This window comes from Coturnix japonica, chromosome 3 (genome assembly GCF_001577835.2).
Source record: "Coturnix japonica isolate 7356 chromosome 3, Coturnix japonica 2.1, whole genome shotgun sequence".
Taxonomy (NCBI): Eukaryota; Metazoa; Chordata; class Aves; order Galliformes; family Phasianidae; genus Coturnix; species Coturnix japonica.
The window spans coordinates 36,353,185-36,372,118 of NC_029518.1; the positions used below are offsets into that span (position 1 = coordinate 36,353,185).

General features: G+C 44.5%; 1 protein-coding gene across 6 annotated transcripts; it reads right to left on the reverse strand.

Annotated features, from left to right (window-relative positions):
- Positions 1-571: 571 nt before the first annotated feature.
- On the reverse strand, positions 572-10,858 carry AGT (angiotensinogen). Of its 6 annotated transcripts, none has more exons than XM_015857944.2 (5): positions 10,736-10,858; positions 6,080-6,896; positions 3,527-3,791; positions 2,795-2,939; positions 572-2,262 (listed from the first exon to the last, which is right to left on the reverse strand). In XM_015857944.2, the coding sequence occupies exons 2-5, from the start codon at positions 6,870-6,872 to the stop codon at positions 2,071-2,073; spliced, it is 1,395 nt and encodes a 464-aa protein (XP_015713430.1). In that variant the 5' UTR covers positions 6,873-6,896; positions 10,736-10,858; the 3' UTR covers positions 572-2,070. The 6 variants fall into 6 exon arrangements, with proteins under 6 accessions (XP_015713430.1, XP_015713429.1, XP_015713434.1 ...); XM_015857943.2 differs by having other exon boundaries at positions 6,080-6,899; positions 10,736-10,838; XM_015857948.2 differs by having other exon boundaries at positions 10,745-10,801.
- Between the last annotated feature and the right edge of the window lie 8,076 nt (positions 10,859-18,934).

Here is an 18,934-nt window from a genome sequence, read left to right on the forward strand (position 1 = left end):
CCCAGTCAGCTGAGACCCCTCCAGATTCACATGACCATTGAAAAATAGGTCTCATAATAACATCAGCCAGCTGTGAGTTCCCTAGGATGATTCCCATTTGGACTCATATACTTTGGCACCCAGCTGGATGCACCTACACCCTTCCTTTTAATCCTCATGGTGTCAGTGGACAGGTGCTTTTTACTGCTAGTGTTTTCCTTGTTTCTTTTCTCTGTAATACATTGAGTCCTTCAGTATCTTGTAGTCCCTGACTACAAATAATGGTGTTTTGTTCCAGAACATAATGGCATTGCCAGGGGCTCCCTTACGTTACACTCCATCTTTGTGTAAAAATGGAAACTTTTGTGGTCTGCAATTTCATCTGTGGTTGATTCTACCTCCTGGCTTCAATGAGTAAGTGGAATAACTTAATAGAGCCTTTATGAATACTTGGAAGCTGTCTCGTGCTTACAGCTATACCATTGGCCGCAATTTGCAGCTTACTGGCTTACAAAGCAGGAATGAGATTTAGAGCAAACTTCAAAAGTTGGGACAAGAGATCCAGTTGTTATAGGCATAAACCCAGCTAAACTGTGGCAAAACAATTAGAAGGTGGTTTTATTTGCAGCTTTCTTGTTCTGCAAACTTATAGTTAATTGCTGCTCTGCATAATGCAAGCACAATACTTATGTGTTAAAGCATCTAGAATACATACAATATAACCAGATAAATGCATGGATATTACAGCATTTGAAATACTAGTATCCACAAAAGTGACTTGTGTTATTAGTGTATCTTTTTTATTAAGATGGAAGGATCCATCGTATATCTTTAGCACCAATAGCTATCTATCTGTTGACATGAGTGGTTTTGGATAAGACAGAAGTTAGTACCACTGTGGATGACAGTAAGATGCTGCTCTCTGCAGAATACATCTGGTATTGTACTGCAAAGAGGCTTGCAGTTGCTGTCTGAATGCCATCAGCTCCAAAGGCAAATCTAGAAATGTTAGGTGGAAGTCTCTGTGCCAATGAAATCAAAGGGAAAAGCTCTTGCAGGCTTTTGCAGTACCAAGATTTGGCTCCCAGTTTCTCTCTCCCCCATTCACTATTCAAGTCTTAATAATCTGTTGTTCCAGTTTAATGTTTCCAACTTCTGTGACTACTAAAATTTGGACTGAACTGTTAAAACCACTTTATTCACGTGTAGCAGCATTACTATAGATGTTGTCTTTTAAAGAAAATATGGTTTGGGTGTGTTAAGGCTTACAGATCTGAGCTCTAACAAGTAATGTTCCTTTTTTCACAATAAGACTGTAATAGATGCTTCTCAGAGCAGTAAATATTCTAAGTAAGTAATGCAATTGTATTGGAACAGTAAGTAGGTCTCATTTTTCTTTTCCTCTAAATAATCAGAGATGCTGCTGTCAGGCTCTGAGAATTCACCTGCAGCAGTTCATTAACGCTTCCAGCCCTATTTTTAGTTTTTCCATGGAGTTAAGAAGTAAACGTGTCCATCTGGACTGCAGAAAGAAGAAACTTCCTATAAATGGGTTTTTGCTTCCAAGGCAAAATCTTGTCTCAGTGGGACAATTAAAGCCTTCCCGTGCTGTTGGCAGCAATTTGAAGGCAAATACTGCTGATCAAGCTAGAAATCTGTGGGTAATTCAAAAAGCTGGAGAGGTGGCTCTTGCAAAACTGATCAAACTAAAAGGTGACTTCTCAAGGAATGATGAGATCCTTTTTTTCTGCCTCTCTGTAGTAAATGGCACTTACAATGTTATTTTATAAGTTGACTTGCTGATTACTGTTTTATCCCCACTGCCTTGAAAAATGGTGGGGCAGAAGGAAGACAAGATGGGGAGAAGGAAAGAGGGGAGCTGGGTGGAGGACTTCATCACTTCACATGAAACAGATAAAGATGGTGTGTTGTATTTTTTTAGCTTTTAAAAAGCTGTATTTCAAGCCCTTCTCGCTTGATCTCCAAGCAAGGCAGAGCACTCCACAAGATCTTAAAAACAGCTTATGGATACGAAAAGGCAACAGGAAACATGGACCCTTTTTCTTCTCCCCTCTTCCTTAGTGCTTACATTTAAGCCTCCTGCAGTGGGTTTGTTACTCTACCAAGGAAAATCATTGCCCTCGACTTTGCTTCAAATACAGCTAAAAGAAACGGTTTGTTCAGCATTACTTCCTGTGGCTCCAAATCTTTTTCCTGTGCTGTGGCGTCTTCTGGTTGGTGCGTTCCATCGCTGCTCAGTTTGAAAAAGGCTTTATTCAGTATCTGTAATGAGAAAGGTGCAAGTCAGAAGGATCATGATAGAGTTAAGTAGATAAAAAAGCACATGCAATAATCAGTAACTTGGATCAGCTGTAATCAGCACAGGGCAGGCTCATGGATGTTAAATATGCCATTGAAATACTTGTTCCATAACAAGAAAAAGCTCTGCAATTGCTTGTACACTTGGGTTGCATGAAATCTTTGTACCCTTTTCCTTGACAAATGAAGGCCCCTGCTGATCATGTGTCCCACACGGCTCCGAATATCTTTAATTCAGGCTTCCTGAATTTTTAGGAAGTATCTTGCTTTTACCTGCTTGAATTCCTAGCTGCTGGAATGCCCCAAGGAAGGGGTAGAATCACCATCTCTGGGTATTTAAGAAAAGGGCAGGTGTGGCATTTAATGATGTGGCATATTGAGCATGGTGATGATGTGTTGATAGTTGGATTAGATGACTTCCCAAACTTAATGATTCTGTGATGCTAAAGTTATACAGGAGGCATATTGTGTCAAATACCAGTGATGTGTACTGTACCTTTCCAACAGTGAGGTGAGTGTCACTTATTTTACTGAGATCTGCTTCCTTCCCCAGCAGTGCAGCCAGTTTCATATCTGCAAGAAACTCTTGTAGATCAGAGCTGTCTTCTATTCTTAACTCGGGCAAAGTCAATTTAATTTTTCTGGAAAAATAAAAATAAAATAAAATAAATGAGTGTATCATGTGGTATCAAAGAGGGTAGTTTAGGGGCAGTTAGTGTGTATGGTAACTGCTGAGTCATGGCCTGAGCCACTGATTGAGCACCTGGGAAAGGACCCGGTCAGCCCTGGGAGCACAGGTGAAGGCAATTCAGCTGTGTGACTGGAAGGGGTGGAGCCTGGCTGCACCTCTCTTAGACCTCATTTCAGGGCTGACCCCACTGGGGAAGGATCTCTGGTTGGAGATCCCCCCTTGGTGCAGCTTTCCCATGTGAATCCGAGATCTTCTGCTCCAGGTGAGCGATCTTCTTCCCTTCCTTTATAGCACCTCTGTTGTGCCGCTCCTGTCATCTCACCTCTGTTCTAACAGCTTTCTCATTGTGTAGATCTGTCCAATAGCCACACAGTGGAAGTTTTTTCTACTAATAGTGTGGCATACCTGGGTTTCTATGCTTCTCCTTCTCGGTGGCAGGATCCAACCCTTGCTATAAAGCAGGAAGTAGGCAGAGCTGCGCTGCACACCCTCACCCATTCATTCTTACAGGAGGTCATGAGGCATCCAAACTTTTACCTTGGGGACAGATTTTCAAGCCATGTTGATGGCTGCAAAGGAAGCTCAGCCTCTACTTTGTCCAGGTCGTTGCCATTGATGGGCTGCAGCAGCACCAGCAGAACGTTCTTGCCAACAGGGACTTCGGTTGCAGAAAAGGTCTCCCTGGTGTCAGTCATATACTTGAACGTTCCAGTTACTGACAGCATGGGGACTGAGATCGCCCTGTTTGAATCAACCCAGAACTCCTGAGGCTCTTTCAGCCGAGAGGCTTTCTTAGCATTCACTAAAAAAACAACAGATTGAGACATTTTAAATTGGTTCTTCTCTTTCATCCTCCCCTCTGCCCCTTAACTGGAGTGTATGTTTGTCTATAACATTCTGGATTGCATGTGTACAGTCACATTTAGTTACTGTGAGCTTGTGTAACCTGCGTTAAATATGCCTTTTGTTAGCATCCAGCAGAGGCTGGGGCAGAATAACAGCACAGATTCTGAAATGCTAGCAGGACTGCTGTGCTTATACCACTTTTGCAACCAGAAAGAACCACGAAGCTGGCAGAAATTTCTGCTTGCTCAGTTGTTTAATACCTCCCAAGCTGCTAAGCAGTTCCTGAATGGCTTATAGGTCTAATGCAGAAGGTGTGGATTTCCTTTAAGTCCCCAAAGCACCTGTGATTCAACACCTGCACTTTCTGAACCCATCTGGCAGGGCAGCCCTCATGCAGGTGAGGCACAGCTGCTCAGAGAAGCTGTGGGTGCCCCATCCCCAGTGGCCCTCAGCCAGGTCAGATGAAGCTTTGGGCAGCCTGAGCTGGTGGTTTGCAGCTCTGCCCATGGCAGGGGGTTGGAACCAGGAAGGCTTTAAGGTCTGTTCCAAACTAAGCCATTCTGTGAACAACAGTGAAAAAAATAACATCTCATGAGAAACAGAAAGCACCTGAAAGCAGCAATGAGCCACTTTCACAGCATCTGTAACCTTGCCAAACTCAGGCACAGGAGAGCAGAAGCCAAGAACAGAACAGGATTAAAGAAAAGAAAAATAAATAAAACTGATTTTTCAGGTTGAACACATCAAATCGGGACAGTAACTGTTTTTAAAAGCCTAACCGGGTCTTGGGGAGGGGACAATAAAGCTGTGTCCCACTCTGTGTAAGGCAGCAGGTGAGCAGTGCTTTCCCTGAAGCAGTGCTGCCCTCAGCAACAAGTCTATAAATGTGGAAACAACTGTGAGCAAGTGAGCAGCAGTTGAGACTGTTTGAGGAAATTGAGCCTCTGTTTTGTATAGATTTCTGCCACGTCATTTTATCAATCCTTTGGCTCTTGAAAGCATTTCATAAACCTATATAACGCACTTCAGAGCAAAATAATGGGGTTTCTTTTGTCCTTTCTACAGCTGTGAAGCACAGCATGGAACACAATGGCATTAGCTGTCATGGTTGCCCCTCTGTAACCAAATGTCCAAGCCAATGCTGCCATCCATCTCCTGTGTTTATTAGTAAAGAGTTGCTTATTAATTATTCCATCCTCAAGCCAATATTCTCCAGCCCACAGGCAGAGACTGCAGCATCTCAACTGCATCATTTTGAGAGGGGAAGACAGCACAGTGATATTCAGACCTTCAAACGTATTCCAAAGCTAATAAAATTATGACCTTCCTGTATAGGAGAGGAAAAAACTGCTCTGTTAAAAGAAAATTCTGCTCTTATGACCATGTCTAAGTTTTCGTGTGAGATCTCACAATGAAGAAAAGGTGATGGTCTCAGCTCACTCCTTTCCTGGAGAATTTGGGGTCAGTTAATGAGCATCACAGAGCATCCTCTGACAGCACCCATGAAAGGCAAAGGAAACCTGAAATCCAGTTTGCAACTGAGAAGATGAAGGTACAAAAGCATTTAATGAACACCAGAGCTCCAGTGCTAGCAGAGAAGCCCACTTAGAAACTTATGATTCACCACAAACTTTCTGAAATACAGTCACTGGTACCACAAATTGCCCTAAGATTTGCCATCTCTGGTATTGCATTCAGGCATTAGGATGCTGAAAACCAACCATGCTCTAAGGTGCAGTACAGCAGGAGTTCTGGCACGTCAGCAATGGAATAACACCACATAATTATGAGATTGCCCTACTTGTAGTTTTGGATATTCTCCCAGCTTACTTTCTGACCTTGATATTTCCTTTAGCCTGTGGAAAGGTTTTGCTTTGGTTTGCTTTAAACCTACTATCCAGGTGACTTTTGCCAAAAGCCCCTCAGGATATTTAGTTACTTTTTCTGTAAGAAATCATGCACAGTTCAATCATGCTATTATTCATCTTCCCACACCTTTCTTCAACCTTAGCTGCCTGATGCCATCCCTTTCCTTCTCTTCTCCATTGCCCTGGCTGCCTTGTAGCTGTGTGAGAGGAGGTGGCACGTGGGCAGGACCCCAGGAATAGGACACTGCACTCGAGGTTCCCATGAGAGGGAGCTCTTCCCTCTCACCTCTTGGCCTTGTTTCTACTCTGGGAAGCAGAGGAACTAACGTATCCTCCTCCCAGCTTGCCTCCAACAAAAGTGCTTGCTCCCTCTTACCTGCCAAGCGAACATCCACGGCAAACAGTAAGTCAGTAGCTGGGTCGAGGTCTGTCAGTAACTGCTTGCTTTGGCCTTTGCTTTTGGCCTCCATAAAGGCATTTATTTGTTTTGTTGCCTCACTCGGGTTTGTAAAGTCCACAGCTCGCGTGTAAGAAGCATCGGCAGAGGGGAGCAAGTTATGCACAAACTGTTGGGATAAGGGTATGCCAGGGGCAGAGAAGAGGCAGAGCATCTTGGAAAAGAGCAGCCCCTCATCCTGGGTTTTGACAAGGCTTTCGATAGTCCTCAGGCTTGCAAGGAGCTTGAGCCCATCCACCCTGGAGCTACAATTGAAGTTTCCAGATGGGGGAACAAATCCCAGCAAACCCTGCAAATCAGCAGCTGTCTGGTTGGATGCACCCAAGTAGAAAGACACCAAGGAGCCATAGAGACTTGTAGGGGACAGGAGGACATTTTGGCCCTGCCGTGCTTCCCTCTGCAAACTGTAAAACCGCATGCCAAGGACGTGCACAAAGTCTTTCAGGTAGATCAGTTTTTGCCTTCCACGGACACTCAGGTTAGGGGAGTCAAGCCTGACTTCATCCTTCACATCCTCTTCATAGGCAGGTGTGGTTTGGGATTCAATGGAGGCAGGCACAAATGTTTTCTTTCCTTCCTGAGCCAAGCGTTCCAGCTCCTCACAGGCACTCTCATTGAAAGCATTCAAAGAGAAAGGGTGGACGTAGACCCGGTCACAACACACTGCAGTGAAGCACAAGAGCAAGCAGAGAAAATCTGCTGCCAGCTTCATGTCGGAAAGCCACTTCAGCAGCGTCTGCTGAAAGAAAAAGTGAGAAGGAAAGAAGACTGATCAGCCTGTTATAAATACTGTTTCTTGTATGGTGAGGTGCTCGCACTTTGTGTGCTACAAAGGCAGGAAGCACAGTGTTTGGTGCTGCCTGCATTGTCTGCTCACCAGAAAAGCCAAGGTGGAACAGCCACCAGTTTCAGTGGCAGCAGATGGGGACCTGACTGCATTACCCACTGTCACGTCCTGAAGGCTGAGCCTTGGAAGCAACAGGGCTGTGTATCACAGTGATCTAGGCTTGCAAACTAGACTGCTAGCTCTTTCAAAACATTATGATAATGCAGCTATAATTGCTCCCGGGACCTAGTCAGAGATCTCTGCAAATTGCTGCACTAAATGTTGCTGACACAAGGACAGGCTGAGCGATTCGCCTGCTGTTACAGGGGAAGCGGGTTTGAAAAACCAGGTCTCTTAAGGTCCCACCACTGAACTCTCCTGCTCTGTATGTCAAGTCAGCATAATGCATGGCACTAACAAAGCACTCTACGTTTCCACAGCCCAGTGCGAACATTCATTCTAGCTTCTAGACAAACTGCCTCAAGGCTCTCTTACACAAACATGCTGCCACTGAAACCAAGTACTTATCTTCATAGCACCTTTGTTACTTAAAAACAGGGTTAGGAGGGATAAACTCAGTTTTTCCCTATTGCACAAGCAATCTTCTCCTCCAGTAATAGGTTTCCTGCCGCCCTTGTTTTTCCTGACTAGAAATGGAGACTTTTCCTAAATGTAGACATTACCAATGTTTTAGCACAAGAGACTAGGCATATATAAGGTACAAGAAAGGCACAGACATGTATGTGTGCACATATATATCCACATGTACTTGTATATGCAAACACACTGACAACCTTTTCATATTTGTAATTCTCACTTTCCCCATATCAGGTTTTTGATAACTAATAACCAATCTCCACCTTCTTCCCCCAGTTTTTGAGTGGTGCCAGTCTCCAAGCAGCACCAGTCTGGTAGCCTGACACTTTCCAGAAGATGCAGAGCATCGTCTGTCTCACCAACGCTTTGATTTACATAGAGTGGAAGCACTAGGGATTGAATCCAGCCATTTGAGAGCTGACACCCAGCCTGATTTACAAGGTAGAACAATATTCATTTCACTCAGGATCTCCAGGTGTTTCATGCCTAATAATGCTCAGGTTTGCAGTACCACCGCCCTCTTACAAATGCAAAACCTGAGATTAACAGACACTATGTAATTAGACACCTTCCTAGGTACATTTGCCTGTTAACATGCTGCAAACACGCTGTATTTCCCTAAATAAATCCACACAGAGCCTCTTGGAAAAGGAAGAAAACTTAAGCTGAACGACTGGCATTGAGAGCAAACCTACCGTGTGTGCTTACACTCTGTGCTGCTGTCCCACACAGACGCCCTGTCCTCTGGGGTAAGTAGGCTCCTTGTGGCTCCTTCTGAGCAGTGTGTGGTGGTGGCAGGGGCATTTATGCCCTTCCCAAGTTAGGGGCCTTCCCAAATGTCTCCAGTGGCATTGCACAAAGCCACCTCATGGGTGGGAAGGCCGAAAAAAAGTTAGATCAGATTGGAAAGGATCCTATGAAACTCGAGTGCAGTTTAACACTGGATGATGAGCAGAAAGCTCTAGAGATCAATACACAACCTTTAACCTGACCCAGCTCATTTGTGTAGCCTGCTGTTACACATTGACTAAGGTGGACACCGATGTTTTGTCATGCAGAAGAACTGATTATTGGACCTGAAAATAACTCTGCTCATTTTGTGCCAGACTGAAATAAATGCAGATTTCCTTGTGCCTGCGTTTTTTGCAGTCAGATCAGATATTTCTCTCCTTGGATAAGAATCTCTAACTTGTGGCTTGTCAGTGCAATTGTGACACATCAGTGAGTGGGATATGCTAATTTTTATCCTCTTAACCTATCCATAAGATCAACAGTTTACTCATTTTCCTCTTCAAAGCAAATGTGCTGGGAAGGAAGGGATGAAAACTAGAGGGATTAGGTCACAAGACCCAGGTAATAGAGAATTCATCTCTCCTACTCTCAACATCCTACAGTCCTATTTAGAAAAAATATCCTCTTTAAGCAAGTAAATGGTGAATTAAACTGGGAATGACATAGATGGTCTTATTCAGCACCATTATTATAGTCAGTAATTACAATCCCATGGCCCTAATGGGAGTAGAGCTGACAACATCCTAGGGTCTCAGTTTTACAGGGTCAGTCAGGCCCAGTTTGTGCTCAGTTACATGAGGACTTCAAGAAGCAAGCCCAAAAATACAGAATAAAGTTTTAGATGAGTTTGGGCTGATGGAAGTGGTGAAACAAGATTCTGTCAACAACATCTGAGCCCTGATAAAGGGACAGAAAACGTCCATTTCTGCAGCATTGCTTTTCATTTGAACAGTTTCACTACTTAAACTGTAATGAGGTCTGAAAACAGTCCTAAGCATAGCCACATATGGCACACTGTCATGCAACAAGGACTTAACAAACAGCTTGAAATATTTAACGTGTTTTCTCCTCTTGCTGCTGAAGCATCTGAATCTGAGGAGCATCTGGCCACTGAACAAGCCCTGTGCATCTGCATCATCCCCAGATGGCTATAAAATGCATGGAGCCCATCCATGAATTCAAGCAATGAGGGAAGCAGCTCCTGCATTAAGAATGCATCATATTCAGTTAAATGCTGAAGAGAAAGAGCTGGGTCTCAGATTGCAATCTCCCTTTTTTAGCCCTCCATTCCCCATGGCCAGTGGAGGTGCATGTGGCCTGCAGGAGGCATTGGGCCTAGTGGCATGCCCTGGGCTGGGCTGCACTATACCTGTGGGCTACAGCCAGTCTGCTGCATCCTCCTGGACCAGGCCTGGGCACAGAGAAAATGCAAGCTCCATCTGAAGTCCTCAGTATCAAGAACACAGGAGCCTGGGCTGTTTCAGCAAAGGGCACCTTGTTCTCCATAAAACTGAAGAGCACCCTTAATGAGGGCTGCTCAGTAATAAGCTGCCAGACTTATGTATTTACTGTGAACGTTAAGTAGTGGATGGGAAATCATCTAACCTTTAGCCACTGTATTTTTTTTTCCCCCCTTTAAGTCATTTTGCCTCACACACAATACAGAAATGCTTTTGTAGCACCCAGAGGGAGCCAGCCTGGGTAATCTCAGCTTCCAGCTGCCCGGTGGGCCACGACCACATCACGTTGCAGCTCCTGCAGTGAATCACATTCTCATTTTTCTGCCTGTAGGCACGGTTCCCAACAGCAGTAATTCCCTTATGGCAGTAAAGCCTTTGATTTTTGCCCATGTTTGTGCCCCGGTGCAAAGCTCAGACACAAACCCCACCAAATTTGCCATTCCATCATGCTCATTCATTTATGCATCATGCACTAGTGTATTTCTTGGTTCTCTAAGATTTATCTTTTCAGTTCATTCTAAAGAAGATACTTCTAGATTATAGAGAGTTGACCCAACCGATAACATATTTTTTCCTAGTATGACTTAATTACAGGTTTTCATTTCACTTCTGAGGCCTTTTTAAGGTAGAAAGCGCAAGCATTAACTCAATTACAATATGTGAACCTTTATGTCAGTCTTAATTTGTTGAGCTGCCATCATTTTAAGAATGATGCTGTGCTTGAAAAGCAAGACTTCAGCAAGATGACAGTCTCTATCATAGAATCACCAGGGCTGGAAGGGAACATAAAAGCAAGATCCTCTCTAAAATCATCGCCTGTACAAAGAAAGCCCTGATTTGTTGTTGCATTACAAATCTCATATTTCAATAGCCAAAATAAAGGTATAAAGATGCACAGACCTCCCAAACCTGCTGTTCAACGAAGGGGTTCCTGTCCTTCTCTTGCTCTACTCCTCCTGATCTCTGGAGGGGTCTTGGAACTCCCTTTTTATACTCACCCTTACATAAGCTGGCCTGAGTTCCTTCCCCCCACCCCTACATTGCCCTATTTATTTATTTCTTTTAGAAGACCTGCCTCTGTTTTTCCTGTTTGTTATTCATGGTCGCAGCTACAGAGAGGGAGCAGAGAGTGGCTGGAAATCTGCTCCTGCTGCTACTGCAGTCACTGCTCTGCTTGCAGGCTCCCTCATCTCCTTTGCTCAATTGAAAAGAAATCCTTTCACCAGCCTTTCTCTTCTGAAATGCAAATAGGGGATCACTTTGCTGCCCAAGAAAACTAATGGGGTGTGTTGCTGCTGCTTACTTACGTAAAAACTTCCAGATATGGTTCAGAACTTTTCAACCCTAGTAGAGGAATACTGAACTTATAGCCAAAAAGTGAGTAATTAGGTCTTCAATAGGAAAAAAAATGTTTTTGTCCAAAACTGAATTTCAATTGATCAGCAAAGCCAGCAGCTCTTTTGCTGAAGAACACCTTGTTCCCATTCTGCTGAAGCATTCATTGATCCAGAGAGTTCTGGGAAAGGCTGTATAAAATTCAGCATTTAATCCAGAGACAATAGCAAATATTTTACTCTTTTTTTTTTCCCCCTCCCCTTTGTTTTGTCTTCTATAACTTTCTCTGAGGCCTGAATTCAAAGGGTCCAGGCACACTACTAGGACAGCATCCTAGTAGTCTCTTGTGAAGTTAGGATGGGATTTATGGAGAAAGAAGGAATGATGTGCTCAAACTCAGCCCACAGGCAGCACTAAGAACCTCAGCACAAACTCTTCATAGGCTGACCTGGCACTTCTGGTTTGCATTAATTATGAATTTGTATAGGGTTAAATCAGAGTGCATGCACAGTCTTGTATCACTTGTTACTAAATCTGAGAGTATCTTTCCTTAAGGCTAATTTACCTTGAATAGGAAGCAGGACTGAAAGAGTTGATCTATACAACCAGGATTTAATTTGGTAATCACAAATCTCTATTTCCCATCAACATGCGTAACTCTTACCTCTCATTTGCTTTGGAAAGGGAACACCACATCAGGTCTGGATATGGAGAGGACAAACTGAAGCTACAGGATGCTGTGGAAACTGAAAGTGTTTAACTGGAGCAAGAGAGATTACATGAAATCACTGAGGGCACAGCCCTCAGAAGCTGCAAAACATGATGGTTCAGGTGCTGCCTCAGGAGATCCCCACAGTCAGCTGTCATGAGTTCTAGTTAGATCCATGTAGCACCTCACAGACTCCAAGTGCCTGTCTACAGCCTGCGGTGGAAATAAAACTACCTGAGCTAAGGTCAGCTTAACCCGGCTCATCTAGCAGAAATGGAAATATTACTTCAGTGTCACTATGCCAGTGAAGCATCACACCCAGCCACTTTGGGGGGGTTTGCTTTTCTTGCTTAGTCAAAGCAGCTGTATTAACTAGTGGCAGATTCACTGCCCTGAGGTCTGAAACGTGTCCCTCTGTCTCCTGCCAGACCTTTGGGGTCTGTTCTCATTTCCGCTGCACACAAAGTACTCATTGGATTTTCCCAGAGTAAATAAAGTAGGGAGGAATCAGGTAGTACAGATCTGCTGGTGGGTCAGGCAGCTTTCTGCATGATAGTAAACCAGTCTTCCCCCCCTTCCTGTGACAACTATGGCAAATTGCCATGGGCCCTGTTTGTTTATTTTTCTTATCTCCAATGAGGAAAGGCTGTGCAAAGTCATTTTTTGGGACTATTTTAATAACCCTTTGATAAGGAATAGCTTTGTCTGTGATTTTTCTTTTCCCATGTTCTCTCTGTACACCTGACTTCTGCCCTTGTTGGCAGGACACACTTTTCTGTGAAAGCAGCTGGTGAACATGAGGGATGTACTCAGCACTTGCCCAATTTTTTGTGTAAAGAGGATTGCAAAAATGCTTCTCAATAATAGCATTCAAAGTACAGATGATGAAAGAGAGATTATCCCGCTTCTGCTGCTGGTTCTCACAGCGAGGAGCAGCACAACTAAACCCAGGGACCGTGTGAGCGAAGGTTAACCCTAATGCCAATTTTTCAGCATTAAAACTGAATCAGTGCCATGCTTGACTTGATTATAGAATCATAAAATCATTAAGGTTGGAAAGACCACTAAGATCATCCAGTCCAGCCATCAACCCATCACCACTGTGCCTACTACATCCCTCAGTGCCACATCTACACGGTTCTTGGATACATGAAGGGACAGGACGCACCAACTCCCATAGGGCTGCCTGCAACCTCAGCGGGGCCACCCGGAGCCCAGCAGCCCGTAGCTACAGTGCATCACAGAGCACAGTAGAATCACCAAATCACAGAATTATCAAGGTTGGAAAAGACCTAGAAGATCATCTAGTCCAACCATTACCAATACTTCCAGGCTAAATCATATTCATCAACACAACATCCAGACGTTTCTTGAACACCCCCATGGTCGGTGACTCCACCACCTCCCTGTGCAGTGCATTCCAGTGCCTGACTACCCTTTCCGAGAAGTAACACTTCCTAATGTCCAGCCTGAATCTCCCCTGGCGCAGCTTAAAACCATTCCCTCTAGTTCTATCATCGATTACGCGATAAGAGTAGAGCAGCAGCTCCTCCCGCAGGCCGCCTACCTCCACTCCATTCTATGAGCCGAAGCTGCCGCCGTGCGGAGGACCCCGGCCCCGCAGTGCTTGGAAATGTCATTAACACGAAAGTTAAATGTTGGCCCGCTGGTGTTTTCTTACAGGAAATAAAGAAAGCTCGTGACTGAAGTTTCTAAGCGTTTCAGTAAGTGGCAAAAAACAGCCGGAGAGCAGTTTCCTGCTCTTTTGTTTTTACTGGATGGCTCCTAAGCGAACACTTGAATGTTTGCTGTGGTTTGGGGTTTATTTTTCCTTGCCTTGTTTTTCCACCTTTTCAGTATTAACCATAGAATAACACTTCAGCTTACTGCCTCAGGGATGGAACTGAATGAATCAAGCTAATTCAGCCCAGGATGCTCTCAGTGAGAAAAGAACAAGGCCTGCCTTTGGTCAAGGTGATGGAACACAAGCTGATGGAAACCTTTGTAAATCCTAAGCTCCCCAGAAGCCCAGTGGGTGCTCTGACATCCATTCTCCCAATACAATCCAAGTTTCTGTGGCGCTTTTCTGTGATGCAGGAGGTACAGCAGCTGGCTCCTCTCCCACACTGCCACTTGGTGTTTCATAGCTCAGAAACAAAGAATAAAGATAAATAATCATATAAGCACCCTTTTGTTAAACAGCCACTCTTCCAAAGTATGAATGCAGCAGTGCCGGCTCGGCTCTAACAAAAGCCTGGACCTGCAGCTTGGTAAAGCACTTAGAGAGCTGCCTAACTGATACCACAGCTGCCAGCAGAGATAATGCTGTCATTACTTACCAAAGCATACAGAATGATGTCTTTTGTCCTTACTTCTGAGTGCATAGAGAGAGAGAAGTAGCAATGTTACTGCCCAGATTTGTGCAGGGAAGGGGCCTGCTTGTAGTGTCTGTGAGTGCTGGGGCATCTCAGGCATGATGAACTACAGTGGGGTTCTGCCCTGGGTATCACCCCTACTCAGGGCAATGAAACAGCCCTAGGATACATCTGCTGTGTGTGAGCAATTGCTTGCCAGCAGTCAGCAGTGACAGAGCCACGGGTGGATGAGTGTTTCTGAGTCTTAAGACCACATTCAGGACAGACATCTCCTTAGGACAAGGCCCTTTTGCTACTATTCAGCACAGAGAAAGCAACTGCCCAGGGGTATCTAGCATCTCTCTGGTGGGCAAAATGATCTGAGCTTGTAATTTTGGCCTCCTCCTTTGGCTGAAATTCCGATATCTTTCTGTCCCTCCAAGGAATTTTTTTCTTTAAATAAATAAAAATAACAGAGCAGGATTTTCAAAGGGCAGTTATTAAAGCCCATCCCCTTGGTTTCCAGTACCCTTTTGCTCATTGCTCTGAAGTGTTTTTCATTAGGCTGTCCATGACATTCAGTAGGGCAGCCTAGTCCTCAGGCCTGGCTTGTAGTCCCCTAAAAACCTGCATGACCTGCCTGACCTCCCCTTCCTTTGCCTCTCTTCTGCCTCTGGAAATGAAAGAAAAGGATGTTTTCCCTAGAGAACAGGCCAGAGAAAGCCTATGTTGCCTTACTGCTGAAAGCTGAAGGAAAAGCCTTTAAAGACGAACCCCAAGCTGGGCTCAATTTCATCCATTCTCAGCTATAGTTGTAGCACTATAGTACATTCACAGTTAGCAAAGACGTGTGCAGGAGCATGAGCAAACTGCCAGGCTGCAAGACACTGGGCAAAAGTCCACACTACACTGGGCCAAAGTAATGGAAAGTATAAGAAACAGTGTGGTTTCGTGTGACTGTGGCTGTGACATTTGGATTCAAATCAATGCAAAGTTCAGAAAGGCGCCAAACAGTTTAAAATGAGACTAATCTCAGAGACGGAACAAAGATGTTTTATATAACTTCATACAAAGTCAGAGGAGGAAGCAAGGACAGAGAGCTGCTCAGTTTCACAGAAGGCACCTCAGTCCACATAGTAAATTCTATCCATAAATCAGTGCAAACATAGGGAGAGCTATAAAGAGACCCAGACAAACCAGTCATGTTTCTCAGCCTCTGGAGACAGTACAAAATGAAATCATCTGGCCTAAAACAGCCCCCTAGAGAAGGGCAGACAGTAGTGAAAGGGCTTAGCCAGCAGCCAACAAGCACTAGAAGATGTGAGATCGGTTAGGTCAAAGGCTATGGATAAACCCTGAAACTCTAAACTGATGACAGGGCATGAGGTTTAATGACAACAAGGTTATGAAAGACTTAATCAGGTTGCTGTCATTTGAATAACCAATTTAAATCCTGAGCGACAAGGACCCACCTGGTGTCAATGGGGAAGGAATTACATAAGTGTGACTAAGGAAAGCACATAGCAGATGTTGAAAAACAAGGGCTGAAAGTCAGAGCTGTTGCGTGAAGCCCAGCAAGAAGCCAGGAAGAAGTGAACATAATAGTTTGCTATGTTGAGCTATTTAGGTTCCATTTACGTCACCTTGAATAACAGCTGAAGAGAGAGACTAAGAGTCTTCCTCAGATGAAAGGCAGTTAAGGCCACAGAAATCCAAATCAAACTTTATGCCTTCTCAATGAAAAGGCAACAATTCAAGGGAATCGATCTGACAGCATTAATGGTGGAGAAGGAGATGAAGCCTCACTCAAAAGCTCTGGAGAACAGGAACAAAGGTATCACCTCTAGGGTAATAGAAAAAGTGAAATCCCACCTCCCCACGCTGCTCTCCTGGCTATGGGCTGATGGTCCCCAGGATCTGTGCTTCACACAGTCTCTGCCTAAAGGCTCAAATAGCTCCTACACCCTTGGAGCCAGCAGTCCTCATCTATAGCCAGTAGTCTGAATAATGTCTATGGGCAGTAGCTGAACTAGTGTTCAGACTCCGTAGGCTTTATAACCCTTAGATAGGGCTGAAGGTAACAGATAAAACTTCATGTATTTTAAGGAGTAGGTGTTTAATGATGGTGCATGGAGAAGAAAATGATGTTCAACTTCACTAGATATTGCCAGCTTATACATCACATGCACTCCATGGTGTCAGCTCAACATCCTGCCCAGTCACATGTACAAGAGCCTACTAACTTTCCATAGAAGGCCTACTGGGAGCTAATTTCACACACTCTCAGCTGGCCATGCCTTCACAGCTGTGCAGGCATTAATTTTGCAGGCCTAGGGCAGACCTAGCCTATCACCCCTGCTGAGACAGGAGGACGGAAACCTGTTGTGTACTAAGACAGTGCAAGCATGGAGTAAGGAATTGCTCAGGCCTATCACAAACCCTCCCCTTACACAGCTTTAATGTGACAGTATGTCCACTGCAACAGCTTGCTAAGTGGAAGCATACAAAGCCGCTATCACAGCCTTTCACTGTCTGTGCTCACCTCCATTTCCAGTGTTAAAATCTACTCACCTTTTTACAAGAGGACCAGCATGACTAAGGATCAAAGCCTTTCTGAGTTGGTGGATCTAATACTGTCTGTCAGTATCCTGAGCTATAATAACATGTTTTTGTTGTCTGCCTATAATGCTGTAATGGGATGGAAAGTACAGCAATAACAGTGGAGTAGCACAATCCTAGGCTACAGCAAATGAGAACAAGCCCAAATGCAGCAGCCATAGATGCAGAAACAAAAGAAGAAAATTAATTTACCTTGGGAAAGTCTCCAGTATACAGAAATCTCCAGTCAGACACCCTCACCTGCACTGCCAACCCTTCAGTGATGTCTGGGACAGGATGCACCCGGGCTCCAACCCTTCTTGTAACTCAGGTATATTGCATGAACCTGAGCTCCCCTGGGTTGGCCCTGCCTTCCCACCAGGTGCTTCATCACTGCTTTAAGCTGTGACTTCACATTTCCATACACAATCCATAGCAGAATACCACAAAAATTAATGCTTTTCTTGGCATCCTTGCAGTTATCCATGTCAAAGAGGCCAGGACAAATAGGTATAATTGTCCTTTTGCTCATATCAATGTAATCCCTTGTATGGTTGAATGATACAAAGATTGGTAACACAGATGGTAACAGATATCCAAAAGGTAATTTATGAGGAAAAACTCACCCATATGGATGCCTTCACTGGGAAATGCTGAGGCAATCTCCACCAAGGAGCAATCTCCAAGAGATGCTGCCTTAGTGGTGGTCAGCCCTTAAATGAGGTCTAGAGGAGGTCGAGTCGAGCTCCACCCCTTCCAGGAGCACAGCTGAATTACTCTCACCTGTGCTTCCACAGCTGACCCAACACTTGCCTCAGCTAATTAATCAGAGGTTCAGGCTGTGATTACCAATTTCCCATACAGGCACCCATCAGAGCTTAGTGTGCTGTTGCAGTTGTAGAACCTCTGTGTCCAGGGTGCTGAGCATTTCCTTCTCCAGTCCTCATGTTAGGCTGGTACGTGAGAACAAACCTAATCCACAGCATCTCTGTGTGGGCTACGGAGCATTCCCATTTTAACCGCTGTCTGAATGTGGAACACTGGCTACATCACATCCCTAAGGCTTGTGTTGGCATTTATGCCCTTTGCCTGTCTTAATTTTTTAGCTGAGATTCATCTCACTTGATACACACATTTAATAGCTGGGTATCTACAGTAAGATAGGACATGAGGCTTCACCTCCAGGCAGTCAAAAGACATGTTCATTTCCAGAGAGATCTTATGGATGAGGACACAATGAATCACTCGCTGGAGGCACAGCTCTTCTGCACTGACCATAGAAAAAGTAGAGGTGTGTGGTTTGAGATCTGTGCTGCACACCCAATGTTTGGTCACATTTGGAGCACAAGATCTGGCCCTTCTCACACATTTGGACAGCATCTAGGACAATAGGAACTTGGTCTCAGGAGGGAGCCTGCAGACATCAACAATGGGTGCAATTATGGGGAATAAACATGGGAATATACGCTCTGAGAAAGCTTTGCTCACAGCGTTGCTGTGAAGAATAGCAGAACAAAAAGGAATTAATTCTGTTTCACCTAATTGCTCTCTATAAATCATCTTTGACAGCAAGCTCTGACTGGTCCACCAAAGGGCCAATTAAAGAAAAGGGAGCATTGAGCAGTGTTTGTACTCAGGGCTGTGTTTTGTGTTACAGGAACTGTAATTTATTCTGAGAGGGTGGTATATCTTGCCTTTCAGTGCATGGAGGAGTATCCATGTCTGTTTTGCTCTGAAGCCTTGCCATTATTTCTTCAGAGCATCCTCAGTACTGGCATCCTCTCTAGGACAGTGTTTTATTGTCTAATGTGTGGTGTGATGCGGTGGGCAGCAAAAGCACAACAGAGGTTGTGAAACCCAGAAATCAGGGCAAGTAAGTATGTGTTTGGTTTTAAAATCCTGTGTTACAGAGCACATGGAACTCCTTCAGTGCACAGTCCTTTAGGATCCCTCCCTTAGTTAAAATCTCCTGCTCCCTGCCCTGCTCTGAGCTCTCAGCATCAGCTTCTACCAGCTCAAACGTGGGGCCAGCCCTGCACATCTTGACCCTTCAACATGGTCGATGCCTGACCAGAGAGACATCCCCACCATCAGGCATGCCAG